Source organism: Tupaia chinensis, unplaced genomic scaffold (genome assembly GCF_000334495.1).
Source record: "Tupaia chinensis unplaced genomic scaffold, TupChi_1.0 Scaffold000140_1, whole genome shotgun sequence".
Taxonomy (NCBI): Eukaryota; Metazoa; Chordata; class Mammalia; order Scandentia; family Tupaiidae; genus Tupaia; species Tupaia belangeri.
The window spans coordinates 5,307,774-5,331,043 of record NW_006159610.1 but is presented as its reverse complement, the minus strand read 5'-3'; the positions used below and the strand labels follow the sequence as shown (position 1 = coordinate 5,331,043).

Here is a 23,270-nt window from a genome sequence, read left to right as displayed (position 1 = left end):
GTAAAAAAATGAGCTTATCTTGTAGGTCCCATTGCTTAGTGATTAAGAGAGCTGGCGTCCACATGGTCAACTGCTGTTCAAATTTTAGCCCCAATGGCTTGAAAAACACACAAATGCATGTTCATGTGTGTCCCAAATCCCAACAGGCTGGAGAAATGGAGAAGAAGGGATTGCAGTGTGACCACAACCCACTGGGGAGTGCTTCCCCCTCACCCCTTCTGTCTCTCCATCTCTCTCTGGTGAGTATGTGCATGCTCCGGTGATTAAAATAAGTAGAACAAAGTGAGCTTAGCCAAGTAACCTATTAGGTTTTAGTAAAGCAGTATAGTACTTTACATTGGGAATTATACCAAAACATATACATAAAATGGATAATGATATCAATCTCACAAAGACAGAATTTTTTCAAAATGTAACTACAGGGCCAGTAGGTGGCATGGTGGTTAAGGTGCTGGATCCCACATGGTCAATTCTGTGGTTAGAGTCCTGGACCTGGTGGCCTTAAAATTATCCTGGGCACGTGTACACTTGTGTCTGAAATCTCGAGAAGAGAAATAGAAGAGAAGGGGCTATGGTGTGGCCATGCCACTAGGGGGTCATTTCTTGCTTTCTTTCTATCTTTTTCTCTCTTGGCAAGCACACATGACCTATGGTAAAAATAATGTTAAAAAATTAAGTATGAGTAATTTGTGGCCTAGCTGTGAAAATAGCCCATCAAACTGACAGTTATCAGCATAGCTACCTATACTGTATTTCTTTTAGAAGGGGCAATTGAAGTGACATTTATTTGGAGACAGTTTATTAGTGTCATTACTGTGCAAATGCTTTTAGAATTACCACTGGAAAGAATCAAACAAAGAGTAATTATAGTCTTAACACTTTAATGTACTTTGTAAATAAAGAAGGCAAACATTTGATAATTTGATTTGACTTTCTATCGGAAAACAGAGATGTTTTCTTTTTCTTCCCAAAGTGGACAAACAATTCATGGTGGAGCTTAAGTATGAGAAAGTGCGATAGTTTAGAATGGAATTTGGAAGCGTCAGTTGGAGTCTTGCCCAGCACTATTATCAATATTGCATTATGGTGGTGCTTGAAGAAGTGCATTGAAAATATACCCATCTATTAACGTGTAGCTGTGTTAACAATCATCGTGGTTATCAATGAGAAAGTTAGGTCTCATTTTGCCAGCTTTACGAATGAGATTGTCACTATTCAGACATGAAAGATATTAAACACATCAAACTCTTAGCCTAAGATGAGATCATTAAATTTTACTGCCTTGTGGAAATTACTTACTGTTCGGAGGCATTGAACCTAGTGCTACAAGGTCAGGGGCATACAATTATGACTCTGGAGAAGGCAGTATTTAACTCAATGTAGGGTTTTCTGTTTTCCCTGAATAAACAGGGGCATGCAGAACAGTAGGTTTCAAAGGATTATGAATGTTTCATGGCTCGTACCGTAGAGAACCGGCAGGTTTCTTTAAACAGGTGTTATTTGCAGTGTCGTGCTAAATTTCATCACAGCTTTCACTGGGTGTTCTTGTTTAGGCACTTAGATTCCAGCACAGTTTGCTCTGGAGAAAGTCTTACTGTCCACCATTTTCTGAAACCTTCTTACCCAGTTAGAACCTCTGTGTGACAAGAGGCAAGTGTACCTCCCTCTAGAACACTGTTCTGATCGTTCCCTGCCCCCCCAACCCACTTCATCTTGCTGTTTCACCATTTGAAGTAAAATTCAGGAAGCAATCCCCTCGAGAGAAAAAGAGAAGTTTATTGAGCAAGAACACCTGGGAGCAACTGATTGATCTATTCTGGGGCACCGGAGGTCACATGTGGCATGTACTCAACATTTTGTGGTTTTTGCTTTACTTCAGGTCATTAGACCCTGTACTTGTTTTGTGATCCTTGCACACTGCTCTTTGGCTCAGCCTGCCCTTGAAGTAGCCATGCCCAGAATGTGGGCCCCTGCCACGGCAGGTCTGCAGAGGGCCAGCCTTGGTTCCTGGTCAGGCCTGGAGCAACACAGGGGGTGCTCAGGGGAGCTTTGTAGAATGTGACCTGACACACGGGATATCTCACAGCATGCCTAAGATGGCATTTTACTTTTCGTTTTCAGACCTGTATCTCTCTCCAAGCTCCTCGAGGGCAAACATCCATGTCTTATTTATTTTTGTACTCTCAGTACCCGGTATGTGGCTGTCTCAGTAATTGCAGTTATGAACTGTTTAATTGGGGGACAGGCATTACAGATAAAAGCAGTAGAAGGTTATCTACAGTAAAGGCAAGATTACTTGTCTGCACAGTAAATAATTTAGGCATTTGATACTGGTGGCAGAGAATGGAGGATATTTCCAGAAGGCTAGGAGAAAATATGACTGAATGATAAGGGAGGAATGTGATGTAGAGAAGAAATAAAGTGGGTGAGAACATTTCCAATAGGAAAGAAAAGTACAGTGGGACAAATGAGCTGTTTATAAAGATAGATTAGGTGAGCAATCACTGCACAATGGAAGATTCTGCTGCAGCGTTAGTAAAATGGGGGTAACATTTGTACCAAATGGGATATGGCGTCAGAAAGAAGGAAATAGTTTTTGATGTATACAGTTTGAACCAAAGGTGGCAGAAATAGCAGAGACACAGATTCTGGAGTCATTTGTGTGTATATGATAACTGAAGTTTTAAGATTGGGAAAGAATCTAATGGAGAGAATTAGAAGATATGTGAGTTACTTGGGGTTCACGTTACATATTGATTCTTATAAATATAGTCTTGCACTATATTTATGAGTTATGAGTATCTACCTAATATGCCTCCATCAAACTGGGTTTGACAAGAATTTTGGTCAAGCAGTTGAAAATAGAGTGAAGTAGAGGCATTTACACACACTGTATTTATATGTGTGAATGAGCGTGGGTATATTTTTAATAGTTGCAAGTGGAAAATCTGAATCATGAGTTAGGGAGCCATACTTGTCAACATAGAGAGTTGGCAAAAGTGCGTGTGGTGATAAAGTGAGTGATAATTCAATGCAGAACATTTGGAAATACTTGTACCATGTGGAATGGATACGCAAATTCACTTTTTTGTTTCTTCACTTCACCTGTAGATATGAGTTAGTTTCCCTTTTTAGTATCTCATCAGAGGCAATTTGCACTAAGATAAGTTAAAGCAAGTGAAAATATAATGTCTGAGTATGCCCCGAAGACAAATAATTGAAACAGATAATTCCATAGAGCATTTGGTAGAAGTTCAATATCAGAGGGCAGCTTCCAAAGGGCAGCTGTGTTCAGTGGAATCTAATTCTCCTTGTGTGCCCCCAAGTCTCTACTGCCTCTGTGCCCCACTCACCATGCCATATGGCTGATGCCACTGCTTGCCCACTCTCAGCCAACTGGAGCCTTTAAAGAGGCTAGTTGAACAATAGGGACAAACTTGAGAGGGAGGTAGGAATGTTCTGGGCTAAAAGATCAAGTGCCAGTATTATGGGCTAAGGAAGCAAGTTAGTTACCTGAGAGCAATGCTTGACTACTCAAGGCTGAACATCAAAGATCCTTAGTTTTCACTGTTGACTTAAGCACAAATTCCAGTTTAAGGCTGGTTCTGAGTGACTTAGGGTGCAGCTGATGAGTGGAAGGGCACAGAGATGGTGTCATTTTGGTTCACTTATGCATTCACACACATATACATACAGCCTTTTTAACCAGTCCTTACTCATCTTAAAGAAGTGCATTATATTACACAACAAGAAACCTTACAAACATTAGTGTTTATTTAATAAAATCTAAGCAGCGTACAAGGATTCATTTATGTTTTTACCAATAATTTTACATTGTACAATTTATTTTTTTTTGGAGAGGTTTTTGCTGTAGGGCACATGCACTCACCAGACAGACAGAGAGAGAGACATAGAGACAGAAAGTGAGAAATCACCCCCCAGGGGGGATGGTCACGCCGCAATCCCTTCTCCTCCATTCTCCTCTCGGGATCTTGGGTACGCACGCACACGCGCCCGGCGTGAGTTTTAAGCCACCAGGTCTGGGACACGAACCACGGTCGACTACGTGGGAGTCCAGCGACATAGCCATTACGCTAACTGCTGGTTCCCCCAATTATTTGCATTCTTAAAAATGTACAATATGGTAACCAGCAGTTAGCGTAATGGCTATGTCGCTGGACTCCCACGTAGTCGACCGTGGTTCGTGTCCCAGACCTGGTGGCTTAAAACTCACGCCGGGCGCGTGTGCGTGCGTACCCAAGATCCCGAGAGGAGAATGGAGGAGAAGGGATTGCGGCGTGACCATCCCCCCTGGGGGGTGATTTCTCGCTTTCTGTCTCTATGTCTCTCTCTGTCTGTCTGGCGAGCGCACGCGCCCTACAGTGAAAATCTCTCAAAAAAAAAAATAAATAAAAAATTAAAAAAAAAAAAAGAATGCAAATAATTGGGACCGGCAGATGGTTTAGTGATTACATCGCTGGACTTCCACATGGCCAACTGTGGTTCGAGTCCTGGACTTGGTGGCTTGTAAATCATGGTGGGCGCATGTACATATGTGCCTACCATCCCAGGAGGAGAATGAAGAAGAAGGGATTGTAGCATGGCCATCCCCGCTCCCACCCCCCTCCCTGGACCCGGAGAGGGCAAGTTCTCAACTTTCCTCTCTCTGTTTCTGTCTCTCTCTCAGGCAAACATTTGCACCCTAAGGCAAAGCCTCTTAAAAATAAAATAAAACATACCGACCTTTTCTATATTTTTCCTTTTTTTCTTTTTTTCCAAGAAATGTTTTGTTATAGTGCACTTGTGCTCACCTGAGAGACAGAGAGAGAAAGTGAAGAAGTCACCCCCAAGGCGGGATGGACATGCAACAATCCCTTCTCCTCCATTCTCTCCTCTTGGTATTCTGGGCACGCATGCACACACACCTGGCATGAGTTTAAGCCACTGGGTCCAGAATTCAAACTGCAGTTGACTATGTGGGAGTCTAGCAACATAACCATTCCTTCATCTGCTGGTTCCAATACTGACTTACTCAACTACTACTGCTATATTTTAATATAATTTGCTTTTTTTTTTTTGAGGGGATTGAAATGGAAAAACATGGAGTTGCTTATCTTTTATCCCATGTACTAGGTTCCAAAAAATGTGTACAATCTTGAATTTGTTTTCTTTTTAATTTTGTTTATCAATAGAATAAATTAACTTAAAAAGAGAAAGAGAGACAGAATGGGCACCCTCAACAGGGTCTTCATGATGCACTGTTAGTCTCAGCCAGCCTGGATCAGGGTGGGCATGCACATACCTAGAATGCCCAGGGAGATCCTGGGTTCATGTCTCAGGACCTTTCCATGTAGGAGGCTGCATTTCTGCTGTACCACCATCTAGCTCCTGTAATACTGAGTTTTTATGAACAGTGCCAAAGAATAGCATTTTGATACGATTCTGTGTGGGCATGGTTTTGTGATTTCATTTGTATATGTTATTCCAGAATGCAGTCTGTTTGTTACCTGGACGATCTGATCCATTGCAAGACCAATCATAGACAAAAGTAGGGTTTTAGGCTCCTCATTCTGAAGGCACCCATCATATGCTGTATATAAAGACGGGGTTAACATATTTAATCAATTGAATGGATTAAACTCAGAGCTCTATTGTCATAAATGGATTACATCCAGTGCCAAATCATTTAGGTGATTTAGATGATAAGATTGGGAAATTCGAGCTAATGAGATTTAGACAAAATTTTTGGATTTTGAGTTAATGCTGTAATGGGATGAGATGTGGGGGAACCTGGAGACAGTGAATATGTTTTTCATATGGTAAAGAAACACATCATGGGCACCAGCAGGTTCACTGGTGGTAGAATTTTGACCTCTGTGATCTTGGCCACCTGGTGTTATGCTTGTGACTGTATTCCTTTACATGGTAAAAGGACTTTGTGGACATAGTTAAGGTGATAATCAGCTCATTTTAAGGTAGGAAGACGGTCCTGATTATCTGAATGGGCCCAGTTGCAATATAACATGAACCCTTAAAAGCAAAAGTGGAAGTCAGAGCCTTTCTGACTTTGACAAGGGAGGGGACTAGGAGCTGAGGAACATAGGTACTTGAGAATGAACCCTAGCCCACAGCCAGCAGAGAAAGAGAACCTCATTTCAGCAGCCTTAGGGAAGTGGAATTTGCAACAACCTTGATGAACTGGAGAGAGAGAGAATCCTTCCAAGAGACTCTCAGTGTGCCCAACGGGATGACATCTAGATCTGGACTTTGGAAGACCCTAAACAGAGAACCCAGGAGAGCGTAGACCAAACTTTTTACCTAGTAAACTGTAAGAATATAAATGGACATTGCTTTAAGTTGTCGAGTTTGTAGTGATTTGTCATGGCATAAAAAGAAAACTATCTGTTGATATCCAGTACATTGTAAATAGGTTAATGGCATAGGCAGTGGTTGTTTGGGCCTATCTATCTCATACCCTCTCATGAAGGAGAAAAATGGGCAACCTAGGAACTGGAGCAATATGCCATGAACACTTTTTCTATTGGAGTCTTAGGATATTTTGAGAATTTATAGCCTTTTTTCAGAGTGGCCTTTCATGTTGTACCTCATGCCAAATAATAGAACATTTCTTAAAGGAATGACAGCCCTTAAACTTTCTCACTGACCCATTTCCAACTCTTTATTTCTTCTCTCCCACCCTTCAACTTCTTGACGGAGTGGGTCCATACTCTTTGGTCTTCTTCAAAGGCACATCAACTCCTGTAGACACACACAGAAACTCAATCGGCCAGCCGATCCCTTTCTTTCAATAGTCAATGGAGAATGATTGAATGCTGCTGTTTGAAGGCTATTCCTTGCTTTCTTACGGCCTGGTTTCTGCAAGAAGTAAAGTGCCAGCACAGGCTGGCTCTTTTAGCTCTGGAAAACCCTGTTTCTGAGCTTGATTTGTGGTTGGAATAAGGCAGATATTAAAAATGGGAGAGAGCTTCAATTGCTAAGGCAGGTTCACTCTGGAAGTTCGTAGTATGATACATACATTTCTTGTCTAGAGACTAACAAGATTTCCTTACATCCCTTTAACCTTCAAGGACAAACCATATGTGTGAATCTCTTACCTCTTTATTTTATGGCTTTTTGCTACCTTTCCGATAATATCTTGACAGAGCTTTATTATTTCATCTATTTATTTATTTATTTATTTTTGAGAGATTTTTGCTATAAGGCATGTGCACTCACCAGAGAGAAAGAGAGAGAGAGAGAGTCAGAGAGAAAGAAAGCAAGAAATCACCGCTCAGGGGGATGGGCATGGCACAATACCTTCTCTTCGATTCTCCTTGTAGGATCTTGGGCATGCAAGCACATGTGCCTGGCGTGAGTTTTAAGCCACTAGGTCCAGGACTCAAACTATGGTCGACAACGTGGGAGTCCATTGACAACCTTTATACCATCTGCTGGTCCCCAGAGCTTTGTTTTTTAGATTCACTTACTTCATTGAACTGTATCTAGTTAAACTCAGCTGCGATGACTGTTTTCATCAACTGAGTGAAATAATCAAAAACTCAGCTTATTTCTTAATTGTATTCCATCTTTTTCATTATAATCTAATCTTAGAGGAAAAAAATGTATCTCTTGAATAAAAAAAACCTTTTTTTTTTCAAAAAGATTTTCAGTACTTTAAGGCTCATAGGAACACCTCATGAAGATGTGAATCTTTACATGTAAATGTTAGTAGTTGATAAATAATTTTCTTGTTGGCTGTGGACATCAGAGCCCTGGACAGTTTTATGCCAGAACGGTGGTTGCTATTTTTTCCATTTTTATAACTTGTTTTATAGTTGTAATCAATTTTTCAAAAAACAGGGCCTATGTATTTATGTATAAATACGTTGCATAACAAAATATTATTATTTTGCCTCTGGCTCTGTAAAGTTAGAAAGGATTAATGCAACTGAAAGTGGTACCCACCAAGTATGTTGCATAGACAATGTCACTGGCAGTTACATTTATTCTGAAGAAGATCTAGAGTGTGAAGATCTGGAGGCAAGAATTGGAGATAGGGGAGATAGAACAATTGATACTATTCAATCTTCTCTTTATTTGCTATACCATATAATTTTTTTTACCCTTTGTTTACTTTTGTTTCTAGGTTAGAATACTTAATTTGGCAGGATGGAGTGAGTGGTTAAAGAGCATCAGATGACAAAAGCTGGAAATAGATGACTATAGCTCTCAAGAGCTAACCTACAAAATAACCTTTTTTAAGCTCACCGTTCTTTACCCAGTCTCCATATCATGTACTAATATTATGTTGCAATAATCATGAAAATAGTCTAATCACTATTTGTCTAGGATTATCTTTGAGGTCCTGCACTCCTTTTTCTGCCCAATCTTAGTGAAATCTTTGCTACTTTTCTTCATCTAAACAATTCTTGGGAATTGCCATTCAAAAACAGGGGTTAGGACTGGGAACGTTTTGGCTTGCCAACCAGCTGTCTAAAAAATAATATTTCTTTTAGGGACTTTAGATTCTCTTGAATTCATGTGAAAATTCTCTGGTGCTGGGAACCAGCAGTTAGCGTAATGGCTATGTCACTGGACTCCCACGTAGTCGATAGCGGTTCGTGTCCCGGACCTGGTGGCTTAAAACTCACGCCGGGCGTGTGTGCGTGCATGCCCAAGAACCCGAGAGGAGAATGGAGGAGAAGGGATTGCGGCGTGACCATCCCCCCTGGGGGGTGATTTCTCGCTTTCTGTCTCTATGTCTCTCTCTGTCTGTCTGGCGAGTGCACGCGCCCTACAGTGAACCAAAAAAAAAAAAAAATTCTCTGGTGCTGTTTTTATTTCATCTCCCTCCCTCCCTCCCTCCCTCTTTCTCTCTTTCTCTCTTTCTTCTCTCTTCTCTCTTCTCTCTTCTTTCTTCTTTCTTCTTTCTTCTTCACTGTCCTTAATCTATAACACATAAGAGCACACTCAAATGAAACAATTTTTCAGCTAGAACCTTTGTTGTAATATGCCCTGAATCCATTCAGCAGTCCATCTGTGCATGTGTGTAAGTGTGTATGTGTGTCTTCTCTACTAAACAAAATAATTTTTCAAGACCTATCACAAGGAGGAGGGAAGATGACAATTTGTAGTTTTTGCCAAAAGTGAAAGCAAACTACCATTAGGTTTTATCCAAATTCTTCATATTTAACTCCATTTGAAAACTCTGCACACAGGGATAGAAGCCATGCCCTGTAGAGGTCCAGGCACATAGTAACCCCTCCCCTTGTCTCCACTTCTCTTTTCTGTTATCTGTTGTCTTCTATTATCCCTGCCCCATCACCCTTCCAACCTTCTTTAAAAATATAATTCAGAGTCTCTCAATCTTTAAAGTGCATGACAGTCACCTGGTGAGCTGATTAAACCCCCAGTTCCTATGTCCAGACATTCTAACTCAACAAGTCTAGGGTAGGGCCTATAATCTGTACCTAATGAGCTCCCAGTTAACTCTGGCACTGCTGGTTTGAAGCTACATTGTGTAGTACTGGACAATTGTACCTGTGGCACTGGGCCACTGTACCAACTGGCCTGGAATGCAGGGAAGATATTATGAATTCATTGGATCTATTTGATATGCAGTGTGGAAAGGGATTAGCAGTACTAATCTAAATTGCTATCTTTAAGGAATCTCTATAACAAAACCACCTTTCCTCTTTCACAGAAGCAAATCCAGAGAAATTCAACAGTCGTTTTCGAAATAAAATGTTCTATGCAGGGGTAAGTAAGTATATCCTTTATTTTATCATTATTATTATATACTGTGTAATACTAATTAACTTGTGAGTGATAAAGATGCTAACTACACTAAAATAAAGATACATATCTCAAATATTGCTTTTTATTTTTTAACGTGAGGGTGTGTATGCATGTATGTGCCCGTGTGAAGGTTTGAGGGAGAGAGAGGGAGAGACAGCAAGAGAAAATTCTTCCCAGGAGGGCCTGCTCATGCCCTTAATTCATTTTCGTCCAGTTCTCCATCCCATCAGAAACATGGGCACGCGCACACACCTGATGTGAAGGCTGCAGGGTAGGGATTTGAACCCTGCTGGGCCATGTGGGATCTGGCTTCCTCTGCCCAGCACCTAATTGCTGTGCAGCCTCTCAGATGTTCACATGTCCGTTTGTCGCTGCCTTGGCTTAAGAATGCCAGGAAGAGTGTGTCTCTTAAATTAGTCATCAGAAAGAGAGTTGAAGTTCATCATCTTTGAACTTTAAAAGCCTTGAGGCTCCGTGTTGTTTAAGGGGGAATGATATTCAAAAAATGATATAAAAAAGAAAAGTCAAAGCCAATGTAAGGAATGGAGGAATTACGTAGACCGAAAGATGCATGGAAAGTCTTCAGGAAGAATGGAGTTTTAAGCGGGGTGTATGTACAGATATTCGATGAGAAATTGGCAGAACCTGGGAAGCTTTTCATGAAAATATATTTTAAATTAAAAGGGTCTCCTTTCTTTTCCACTCTTCCTCCAGACATCCTTTGGAGTAAATAGATAAGGGGGAAAAGACATCCAAAATATTGATAAAGTATGGTTTATGTTCATGTCACTAGGTAAAGGGAGTGGAAATATCAAATAGGGGGAAGGAAGACATTCTCAATGTTATGTTACAGATTAAACCAGCATATGGTATAAATGACAGATGGTGTAATGGTTACATTGCTGGACTCCCACATGGTTGACCGCAGTTCTAGTCTCAGACCCGGCAACTTATAACTCATGTTGGGCATGTGTGTGTGCGTGTCCAAGATCCCGAGAGGAGAATGGAGAAGAAGAAATTGTCTCATGACCTTTCCCCCTGGGGGGTAATTTCTCGCTTTTTGTCTCTCTGTCTCTGTCTCTCTGGTGAGTGCATGCACCCTATAGCAAACATCTATCAAAGAAAAAAAAAGATTATGTCAGCACATAATGGACAAGTAGGGTGAGGAGAAAAATAGTCAAAAGAAATCTTCAAACTGACCCTTGAAATTATCCATTTTTCAGTTCTCCTTCTGTGCTCTTAAATTTTTATTGTAGAGTATATTTTGGAAACTAATTTTGATTTGACAGTTGTTGCTTTGCTTTGGGTTCAGCCACAAGAGAACTTGTTTTATATTTTGAATAATTTAGAATCATTGGGAACTATCTTCAATATGGAAGCAAGGATTTAACATAACTACATAATTAAGAATTTCTTTTAATTTTTTTATTTCCTTGTGATATAGGCAGCTTTTTCTGATTTCCTTCAGAGGAGTTCTAGAGATCTATCCAAACATGTTAAAGTTGTCGTAAGTACCGAATATGTTAATTTCTTTCACTGGAATATGAACATGAATGCTAATAACAAATAACCCCCTCAATACAGACTTACATATATCGATTCATCAGTGGACCATACAGACTAGAAATAATTTAGTGTAGTTTTTCAACTAGCATTTGTGAGTCCTCACTAGTGTTGCATGCTGTCTTGGCTATACTGATGATTCAGATAGAGACAATTTACTCCTGAAAAGACTCAGGTTAGTGGAGAAGGATGTACAAATCATTGTAGAATGATAGAACAAATTTAATTCAGTTGTGTATATGGCAAAAGCACAATTGCCAGAAATGATAACTCTGACTATTGTGAGGTCAGGAAGACCTTTATCAAAAAATGGTAATCGTTAGGTCCTGGAGTATAAATATTTAACAAGTAAGTATCTTTGTTCCAAGGCTGTCTGAACAGTCTCCACATTAAAATAATGCACTGATTTCTTTTTTTTGCAGAGACTTATTCTCTAACCTGGTTAAAATTCCTCTCCATTGAATAGATTTTTTTGTTGTTGCTATTTCTTCTTGAGTCTCTGGTGCAGGTTTTTTTACATATATTGTTGGTTATTAAGAAACACGTAACATGTTTCCTTATAGTAACCATGTTAAAAGAAGAGACGAATGTAGCTTTGTTGTATAGTTGCATAAATAAATAAAAAAAATAAAGTCAGGGAAAATTGTATCAATTAAGCAGAAATGAGAATACCCATCACAACGCTTTAATTTATCATGGTGTAGGTAAAGAATAAGAACATGTGACAAGAAGGAACAGAACAAAATATATACATGAAAATAGAGACAAATACGTGACCTTAAACTAATGGAAATAAGAGGAGTGAAAGAGGGTACAAATTAAAATTTATAATCACTCCAAAAACATATGAGACATAAATGTCCTAAATTAGTTGAAACAGGAGTCCAAGGTCTTTATCCCTGTTACCAGCAGCCCTTGGCATCACTTTCAGTTGCTAATCCAGTAAGAGGAAAAGCAAGGGTCTTGTAGGCCTGGTGACTCTTGAGAACTTGAATATCGTTTTCTTAATGCTAGATACAAGAAACATACATAGCCCATCAACCATATCTTTATTTTGATAACATTGTGGTCACTCAATTTTAGTAGCAGCAATCTGACACCAATCTTCTCCTATTTCTTCAGCTGACTTCAACCCAATCCAAATTAAACTTTATCACCCACACAGTACGTATTGCACGTGGGAGACCATCAGCAGTTCCTGCCAAGAGAACCAGTGACTTGGGCAGAGTGGTGGCAGTATTGAATAGCAGTGTGCGGTCCAAGTCAGCTGGGTTGAAATTAAGCTCTATGCCCTTCCTAATTATTAGAAAATGTCCCAGTCAGAGGACTTAGATGGCAGAGACTACAAGAAGCTTGCAGAGAACCCCCAAATGCAGCAAATAAGTTGGAAAGATTTGATATCGGTCAATGCATTCAGTATTCCAAGTAGCATATTTAGATAATCACATCTTCTTTTACAAGGAAAGGAAAACAAGAGAGCATAAGAAACTAAGTGGGAACATCTAGGACTCAAGGTCTGTCTTTACCAGGTGGATGACTTTGGGAAATCATTTAAACTTTCAGAAGAGCTGGTTTTGCATCCTATTAATATAGCACATCCTACGTGTTGGGAGTTTTGCTTATAATACTCAACTTTGATCATGTAGAATGTCTCCTTGTTCCTTCATTGGCACAGTCATCTATAAACTCATTTCCAAGTCTTTAAATGAATTGGGAGACTTCATGTTTGTTTAGTAGTTGAGAGCACTGTTAAAACACCTTTAATCAATGTCTAGACTTTGATTCCTATCTAAATTACATTTGAAAATATTGTTTATTGGGGACTGTCAGATTTCTTGGAAATAATTTCTGGGAAGGCTCATGAAAATTAGTCTGCATTAAGATCATCTGGGAAAAGAATGCGTCTATGGAGACAACATTGACCACTAGCAAAATTATTCTACTTAGGTTGAAATCCATCTAATGAAATCTTTAAAAATTTGCAGGCTTGAAAATGTCTTTGTCCTCTCTCCCAAAGAGAAAATAATAGGGACATTCTGTGATGCAGGTTTGTGGGTAACAAATATAAAAGCAGATTTTATACCTTTGACATCGAAAAGTCTATTGTTGAGACTAGAGGTTTCCTCTTTTGACTGGTGTCACCAATGGGGAATGAGAAAGGAAATGAAAGCCTTGTCTTTATTTGTCAGTGGCTGATGGGTGCAAGGAGATCGCTAATTGAGCAGGGAAGATGTGTACACAGGTACTGAGGCCAAGCCAGTCCAAACTAGCCCTTGAGGCCCCAGGGTATTTCTACACTCCTGTATAGCAGTTTATCTCAGCCCAGTGAAAGTCTGTTAAGATGATGAATTTGTAAGAGAAAAGCACTTGTTCTTGCTTTTGTTTTCTAGGTATAGTATTCATTACATACATTTTACATCATATGAGCAATTATTAACTACCACCTCCAAAACACTGATTTCACCCTGTGGCAAAGATAAGAGCCTGGTAGGGACAATACTTATTTGTATTAGGTGCCTTTTAAAAAGTTTGCAATATATGGGACCAGCAGTTAGTGTAATGGCTATGTTGCTGGACTCCCATGTAGTCAACAGCGGTTCAAGTCCTGGACCTGGTGGCTTAATTTCACAGAGGGCACGTGTGCGTGCGTGCCCAAGATCCCAAGAGGAGAATGGAGGAGAAGGAATTGCAGTGTGGCCATCCCCCTGGGGGGTGATTTCTCACTTTCTGTCTCTCTGTTTCTCTCTGTCTTTCTGGCAAGTGTACGTGCCCTGTAACAAAAACCTCTCCAAAAAAAGAAAAAAAAAAGTTTGCAATATATATTTCTTTCAAGAAGTGTTCAACATACTGCATTTAACATTTCCAAGGTATAAATTATCTTAAAGAGCAAAGAACAAAACTGGTTATATTCATGACTGTTGTTTGATTCAGATGCCTGTGGAGGTGCGTGCCTCAGCTCAAGGGTTCATTCTTTTAAGTGCTCATAAATCTTTCAAAGTTGCTATATAAGACTAAATATCTAATAATAATCCAAGGTTAAAAATAATTTTCTTTGATTGTGAGACCAGAGAAAAGAATCATTCTGGTCAAATGGCAGCTTTGTTCTTACATTAAATCAAAACGAATCCAAGTTCTGAGCCCTGGGTCTAGTAGAGCTGTGGTCGAAATAAACGTTCAATCACAGTAGCTGCACTCACTAAAACAGAGTCAGGGCCTGGGAAGACCATGGTCTGTGTTGTCAACGAGTTATCTTGATTTTAGACTTGTGACTACTTGAAAACTCTTGCTTTTTCTGTTTTGATTGTTGCAGTGTGATGGAACAGATCTTACCCCAAAGATTCAGGAACTGAAATTCCAGTGTATAGTGTTTTTAAATATTCCCAGGTAAGCTTTGCTGGTGTAGTTTCCTTGGCTTGATGAAAACCTAGACTTGAGGTCATCTGTTCTCATAGCAGAGAAATTTCAGGTATTAAATATAAAAATAAGTTATCTTAATGGCTTATTAAAGGATTCTAGGTCTTTGGGACCAGCATTTGATGTAATGGCTATGTCTCTGGACTCCCATGTAGTTGACCAGAGTTCGGGTTCCAGACCTGGTGGTTTGAACTTGGGCCAGGTGCGTGTGCATGTGTGCCCAAGATTCAGAGAAGGGATTGTGGCGTGGGCATCCACCCGAAGGGTGATTTCTAGCTTTCTGTCTCTCTGTCTCTGTCTTTCTGGTGGGTACATGCGCCCTATTAGCGTAAACCTCTCCAAAACAAACAAACAAGCAAGCAAACAAACAAACAAATGGTTTCTAGGTCTGATAGTTTTCTTTTTTCTTCTTAAATATTCTCTGTCTTAGGTGCTTTTGTGTGGGATATGGTATACATGCTCTACACTTACCCAATCCTTAAGAAACCCAGGCACCCCTCTTCATTAGAACTTTTTAATTTAATTCTCAGTTACTCCCTTTGCTTTTAAAAATGATAGATTAGAGTAAATCCCTGTTCTCAGTTTCCCAAAAGCTCTTAGGAAACCATCCAACCTGATCTGAGCATGGAATTCATCCCAAACTCTTGCCAGATGATTGCTTTAAAAAATAGGATCAATTAGAGTCGTATTTTCTAGCCAGGTTGTTAACTCTCTCTGGTGCTATTACATACCTCAGGAGAAAGGGATATTTAAGATTTAGCTAGTCTCCAAATAAGCACATTATCTCCGTGGAATAAAATTAGATTCTCAGCTCTCGAGCCAAGATTTTAGAAGGGGTAGATCTATAACCCTTTTGTATTTGTCTACTAAACAACTCAGACACCGAATTTGCAAGTAAGTTCTATTTAGATGGAATGTAACTAAAATGAGATTAGTGTATAAATCTATGATTAGGAAGCATATCATAGTCTTCTGATTATTTTTGCCAATGCTCAGGATCGTCAGATGTAATCTTATTCCAGAAGTATTTTTAGCTTAAAGCAGAAGGGCTAGAATCTCAGAAAGTATTGTTTATTGCCTTTTATTATTTTTTTCTCTTTTTCTTCCTCTTTTTTATTTCTTGTCCCTTGCTGTGCCCCCACTTTTGTTTCTTCTACCTCTACTTTTCTGATTTCCTTTATTTTACCTTCCTTTTCTGATCTCTTACCTGCCATCTTTTCTTCACCATTTTCTTTTTCATTAGTAACCTTTCTCTTCTCCCATGTGTGCTTATTATCTTCATTACACATATAATGGCATGTGCTATCCATTTGCATTCTCTTTCTCTTTTCTACTGGTGTAGTATGTCTTCCTCCAAGACCAAATTCTGAAATCACCTGTAGCTATTTGGGATGTATCATAGAAAATAAGTCATATGGCGACCAGCAGTTAGCATCATGGATATGTCGCTGGACTCCCACGTAGTCGACCACGGTTCACGTCCAGGACCCGGTGGCTTAAAACTCATGCCGGGCACATGTGCGTGCGTGCCCGAGATCCCGAGAGGAGAAAGGATTGCGGCGTGGCCATCCCCCCTGGGGGGTGATTTCTTGCTTTCTGTCTCTATGTCTGTCTCTGTCTGTCTGGTGAGCGCACGCGCCCTATAGTGAAAACCTCTCCAAAAAAATAAAAATAAAAAATAAAATAAGTCATATGAATCAGAGAGCAAAGAATGTTAGTAAGTAAGGAACCAGGAGAACGTTGGATACTATAGGATGCTTGTTATAAAAACTGTGGCCCATTTTCACAGGTTGCTATCTTGAAAATAAGTTCATTTTGTTTTCTATGCGAAGATGTGTGCCAAGAACAGAAAACTGTTCTCAGGTCAGATACACATTGAGTCTAACTGTAAATTAATCTTGAATGATAATCATGAGAAGAATAGAATTTAACTCCCTTTCACCTTATCCTTACAGATATTGTGCTGGTACCATGCCCTGGGGAAACCCAGGGGACCACCATGACTTTGAGCCTCAGCGTCATGATGATGGCTATATCGAGGTCATTGGCTTCACCATGGCATCCTTGGTGAGCAATACGACTATCCTCCTGAAATGAAATGAGTTTATTTGCTCTGTAAGACTTTGGTCTCATTTTCTTTCCTGCTTTATCAATTTATAAACTTGGTGTAGTACAGAATCGTTTAGGAAAAACAACGAAAAGTCATTTTTTTCATGTGACTAAGAAAGTTAATGAACATTTTGTTTGAACTTTGAAAATAAATGAGTATCATTGGTTAATTTTCCTATTTAACTTTTGAATAGAAAGTGTTCATGCTAATTTAAAAAGCCTCACACCACAGAAATGTACCAGTATTGGTGCAGAAACTACAGCACCTGATACATTTTTATTTTGATTCACTGGGGACTGGAGTGTTTAGGTGAAAAGGAAACTATTTACATTCAATTCAGATCCATGATTGCAAAATGTCTGACTATATAAAAACATTGTTATTGTGATTTTAGTGAATATTCAGTTGCTACAGTTCTGAGATACCTTTTATTTTAATTTTGTTTGCTTACACTAAAAAGTAAATTTATAGTGTAAGTATATTTCAAGCAGGTTTTAGCTATGTATTCCAACGTATGAAATGATGAGGGGACCAATTAAAAAGTACGTTTATTTTTTTATCTTGTGTCAATTAGGCCACCCTGTCTGTAAAGAAAAATCAAAATAAAGCTTCTCTGCGTTACTTTTGGTTAGCACTACACCTTAGGAGTAAAAGCAAAAAGGTTCTATTTTATGTTCTAAACAAACTAAGACAGGTCTCTTGTTTTCTTGTGAATTCCAAATGACTCCTTCTCAATCACTTTGAATTAGTGAAATTTAGCATCATAATTGTTTACAATTATGGCAAGAGTTCCCATATCCTGAATTGGTAATTTCCTTCTTAGCTTTGCCATCTCTAGAATAAAACAGTTGTTACTGGGTAGAAGATTGGGATGAGATTGACCTACTTCTATTTATCTACTTACATGCTGTGGTTTTCAAGCCACTGGGTCCAGGATTCGAACCATGGTTGACCATGTGGGAATCCAGAACCTTAACCACGACACCACCTGCTGGCCCTTGAGATTGTCTTACTTTTCAGGGTTGTAGCTCATATACAGCTATTTATCTTCAATTTGTTTTAATGCTGATGGCAAGCAAAATCACAGCTAGAAGTAAATAGGTTTAAATTTAGAAAGGAACATAGGGAAATAACAAAGTAATGCTAGTATATGATGGGGGGAAGAACTATGTGTTTACCCATTCTGTACTCACTAATTTAGTGTGTATTTATTGAATGGTTACTGAGTACCAGGGCTTCCTGTCCCGATTGTGTAGCAGAAGTCTCTCAGAGATTTTTTGAGAGATAATGATCACTTATCTAGCTCAAGGGAATATTAGATACTTCTCCATTGCTCTTAGGATAAAAATCTAAATTCTTACTTGGCCTATAAAGTTAGTTTTGTTTCCCCAGCCTTTCCTACTTCCACCTTTGCCTTCCAGCTCAAGCTGCCTCTAAGTCAAGCATAGCTTAGACATCCTTGCTCTAAGCCCTTGCATCTGCTCTTTCTCTAAGATATTCTTTAACTCTCATAATCTGTGGAACTGTCCATACCTCTGTTAGGTTTTTTTTTTTTAGTCTTTCTTTTCTTTTCTTTTTTTAAAAATCATTAGAAGGTCTTGTGCTCACCAGAGAGAAAGCACCCCTCAATGGGACATGGTCATACTATAATCGCCTTTTCTCCATTTCTTCTTCCTTTCAGGAATTTGGACATGTACACACATGTGGTGGCTGTTTTTCAAATCAGCTGGAGACAGGATTAGGACCATGGTCAGCACTGTGTACTGTTCTTAACCACTGTGCTACGAGACTGGCTCATGTTTGAGTGGTTTCTGTTTATAATAATCTATATAGTGTCCAAACAGGAAAGAGATGGTAGATTGTAACTGTCACTAGAGGAGAGGTTAATGCAGACATTCTCTATAAATAATTCACTAAATTTATGAGAAACCACAATTCCTGAGCTGAAGATGCAAAAGTGAAAAACAAACCAAGAAAAAACCCAGCCACTTGCACCAGAATGAACTTCAGAAAGGACCATCTGATAGAGTGATATTTGCAGCCAATCTGTGCTAACCTGGCAGGGAGAGAGTGAGGGACAAAGTCCAGTGACTTTATTCTCCTTGCTTGCAGATCCTCTACTGTAGCTCCCTCTAGAGAATTCTAACCAGAAGCCAGAGGACAAGGGAGTCACTAATACCATCCAAATGGGTCAGCCCAACCAGGCAGAAAGGAGGACAGGGAAGGCTAGAAGGATAGCCAGAAGTAGCAAATGGTGGCCATCCATCACTCTAGTGTGTAGCTGGTACACAGCAGGGAGCCTATACAGGCAGTTGGCAAAGGGAAAATGGGACTGGCTGGATGCATTTCTCCAGGAGAAGGAGAATGTGAGACTTGGCATTCAGGAAAAAGGAAAATTTATAAACACTTAGAAGCATTAGCTATCATAGTCCTCTGGGGGAACTCTTAAATAGCTTTATGTTGTTTAAACACAGGTAAAAAGTGAGAGTGAGATCAGTCTGAAATGTAGTGGTTAAGGCAGCTGAATCTCACATAACTGATTCCTGGACCTGGTGGCATGAAAAACATGCTGGATACATGTGCATGCATACTGAAATCTTGAAAAAGAAGAAATGGAAGAGAAGGAATTGTGGTGTAGCTGTCCCCCATGGAATGCTTTCTAACTTTCCCTCACTCTCTCTCTGTCTCTGTATGATAAGCACATACATCTCAAGGCAGAGAGAGAGAGAGAGAGAGAGAGAGAGAGAGAGAGAGAGAGAGAGAGAAAGTGGTAGCAGATGGTGCTGAGGTATGTATCTGCCAGATTATAATGTACTATGGAATTTATCTAGGAGTTTTTATTTTATTCAAGGGTACTGGGGAGCTAATAAAATACATTTTTCAAAAACAGATATTTATTATAGGAAAATTTCAATATAAATAGATTGGATGGTGTAACAAAACTCAGCTTTTCTTTTTTTATATTTTTTATTTCAATTTCTTTTATACATTCAATCACATATGTCACTTAGCTTGCAAAGTAAATGTTCCAGTATGTATATATTTCTCCCCAATCCAGTTGAGAATACTATACACATTATCTTCAACAGATAATAACCCATTTCTTTGTCCCATAAATGCCTCGCCTCTGTATTTTTCTCTTTAATGTCCTTCCTCAGACTCTCCTCCTTCATTCACCCTCCTCCCACACTGTGTCTGGTATTCATAACCATTTTCTATGTTTCTATATCCTGTAGTAATTTAGTTTTGGCTACAGAGTGCAGACACTCGGTATATATTAAGTGAAGACATACAATGTCTCTCCTTCATAGCCTGGCTTGCTTCACTCAGCAGTAAATCTTCCACATTCATCTATTTTCTGTCACAAGTCAGGGTCTTGTTGTTTTTTATGACTAAGTAGTATTCCATAGAGTATATGTGTCACACTTTTTCAATCCATTCATCTGTTCGTGGGCATTTGGGTTGGTTCCATGTCTTAGCAATTGTGAATAATGCCACAATAAACATCAATGTGCAAGTACTTTTCCGACTAAGGATTCTCTGTCCTTTGGGTACATACCAAGGAGTGGGATTGCTGGATCTATTTGTAGATCTTTGAGGAATCTCCGTATCATTCTCCATAGTGGCTGGACCAATTTATATTCCCACCAGCAGTGTAGACGAGTTCCCCTTTCACTACACCACAGCCAGCTCTTAACATTTTTTTTTTTTTTAAATCTTAGTCATTCTGATTGGGGTTAGGTGGTATCTCATTGTGTTTTTGATCTGCATCTCCCTTATAATGAGGGATATTGAGCACTTTTCCATATGTCTTTTGGCTATTCATATGTCTTCCTTAGAGAGTGCTTTTTTTCAACTTATTCTCCCATCTTTTAATAGGGTTGATCATCTTTTTTTCAGGGACAGCTGCTTGAGTTCCCTTTGTATTCTGGTTATCAGTCCCTTATCTGATAATATAGTTTACAAAAATATTTTCCCATTCTGAGCGCTATAGATTCACACTGATTACTATATCACTCAGCTTTCAAATTTTCATCTCATAAATTGGCTTATATCTGTTCCCACGTACAACCTCTTCCTTTATATTGTTTTAGAGCAAATCTCAGATTTTATATTATTTTATTTGTAAATACTTCTGAATGTGTTCATAAATGATAGATTTTATTTTTTTTTTTGGAGAGGTTTTCGCTATAGGGCACGTGCGCTTGCCAGACAGACAGAGAGAGACATAGAGACAGAAAGCAAGAAATAACCCCCCAGGGGGGATGGTCATGCCACAATCCCTTCTCCTCCATTCTCCTCTCGGGATCTTGGGCACGCACACACACGTGCCCGGCGTGAGTTTAAGTCACCGGGTCCCGGACGTGAACCGCGATCCACGGTCAACTACGTGGGAGTCCAGCGACATAGCCATTATGCTAACTGCTGGTTCCCGATGATAGACTTTTTTTTATAATCACAATCACAATAATGTTATCTTATGTAGTAAAATTCAAACAATAGTGCCTGAATATCAGTAAATATCTACTCAGAACTCTAATTTCCAGTTGTCTTACACATGCTTTTTTTATTTTTAATGCTGTTAGCTTGACTCAGAGTCCAGATAAAGTTCACACATTGTGATTGACTGATAGGACTCATTTTTATTTCTTAATTGCCAGAGGTCATGAATACTTGCCAGAGAGAGAAAGAGAGAGAGAGTGAGAGAGAGAGAGAGAGAGAGAGAAGGAAAGAAATGGTCATGCTGCAGTCCCTTCTCCATTTCTCCATTTTGTCGGGATTTTAGGCATGCATGAACACCTGCCAGTGTGGTTTTTTTGAGCCACCGAACTGAGATTTGAATCACTGTCAGCCTTGTGGGATCCCACTCCCTTAACCATTAGGCTATGAGCCTGACCTGGTTGATGGGACTCTTAAGTCTCTATTACTTCTCTTCCAACTTCTTTTTTTCATTCATTTGTTCATTTATTTATATTGACATAGTAATTGTGCATATTCATGGGGTACAATGTGATTTTTCAGTATAATGATAAATCAGGGTAATTAGCACATCATCTCAACTAGTTGTCATTATTTTGTGATGGAAACACTCAAAAAATTCTTTTTTAAGATTAAGTGATTGGCTATTATTAATAATGCTACCCCATTCATTTATTGAAGAAACCAGGCCATTTATTCCATGAAGTTTCCTAGTCGCAATTTCACAGGTAGCTAAAAACTAGTGAAGGTTTTATTTGGTTTATTGGGATTATGATTCTGGTGCCTAGAAAGTTCAAATAGATGAGATTGCCATCACTACATGGCTTACAGAATCAGAGGATAGTGGGTGCATACAGAGAGAGAGAGAGAAAGAGAAAGAGAGCGAGAGCTAATGGCAGCTGTGTTCCTCTTATAATAACCTGCTCTCTTAAGAACTAATCTCTCTTTTTTTTTTTTTGTTTTTAGAAGTTTTTGCTATAGGGCATTTGCGCTCGCCAGACAGGCAGAGAGAGACAGTGAGACAGAAAGCGAGAAATCACCCGCTGAGGGGATGGCCGCGCCGCAATCCCTTCTCCTCCATTCTCCTCTCGGGATCTTGATCACGCATGCACACGTGCCTGGTGTGAGTTTAAGCCACCAAGTCCGAGACTGGAACCACCATCGAGTACATGGAAGTCCAACAGTATAGCCATTAAGCCAACTGCTGATCCCTAGAACTAATCTCTTTTAAGAGAGCTGGAATTCAGTCTCTGGAGACAGCATTAATCCATTCATGAGGGCAACACTTCCATAATCCAATCACCACCTATTGATTCTTATCTCTTAAAGGTTTCACTAACTCCCAATGCCATTACAATGGGGAACAATTCCCAAACACAGTCCTTTGTTGGACAAACCATTATTCTGATCACAGCAGACATGATGCTGGATAAAGCAGTTAAGAAATGAACCAAAAGAAATACCCTGTTGGGGGGGCTCACAACTTAGTGTTGTAAGAAGAGAAAAACAAGTAAACAAGCTGTTAGTCTTGCCAGATAAAAAATTCTAGAAGAAAGGCACATATGAGAATAGAAAGGAAAACTAAAAGTAGAACAGTGTCTGCGAAATGGGGATATCAGGGAAGATTTCACAAAGAAAGAAGGTGCCTCTAGGAGTGAAGTTGTCTACAGCCATCCTCACCAGAGGAGTCAACCTAAGAGAACACCACATCCTTGGAGAGCGACTAGTGGTGCCTCAGAGTGATGACACATGCAGTGAATAAAGACAGGGCATGGATAAAGGGCAGAAATGGAGCTCTTTAAACTTGATGGGGAGGTTAAGGGAGATGGGGTGAGAGAGGATCAGCTTGGTGCTTTAGCAAGATTACCCAGCTGTCAGCAGAAAGATTACCAGAAGCTCTATTGTT

The 23,270-nt window shown here is 39.5% G+C and overlaps 1 protein-coding gene across 1 annotated transcript in view; it reads left to right on the top strand.

The window, feature by feature from the left end:
• The window catches only part of DGKI (diacylglycerol kinase iota), a 316,603-nt gene that overhangs the window by 112,458 nt on the left and 180,875 nt on the right, over positions 1–23,270 (top strand). Inside the window, exons 15-18 of the mRNA XM_027770499.1 lie at positions 9,704–9,759; positions 11,243–11,305; positions 14,672–14,745; positions 16,731–16,842. Of these exons, the coding sequence (XP_027626300.1) occupies positions 9,704–9,759; positions 11,243–11,305; positions 14,672–14,745; positions 16,731–16,842 (305 nt within the window). The remainder of the gene's footprint in view (positions 1–9,703; positions 9,760–11,242; positions 11,306–14,671; positions 14,746–16,730; positions 16,843–23,270) is intronic.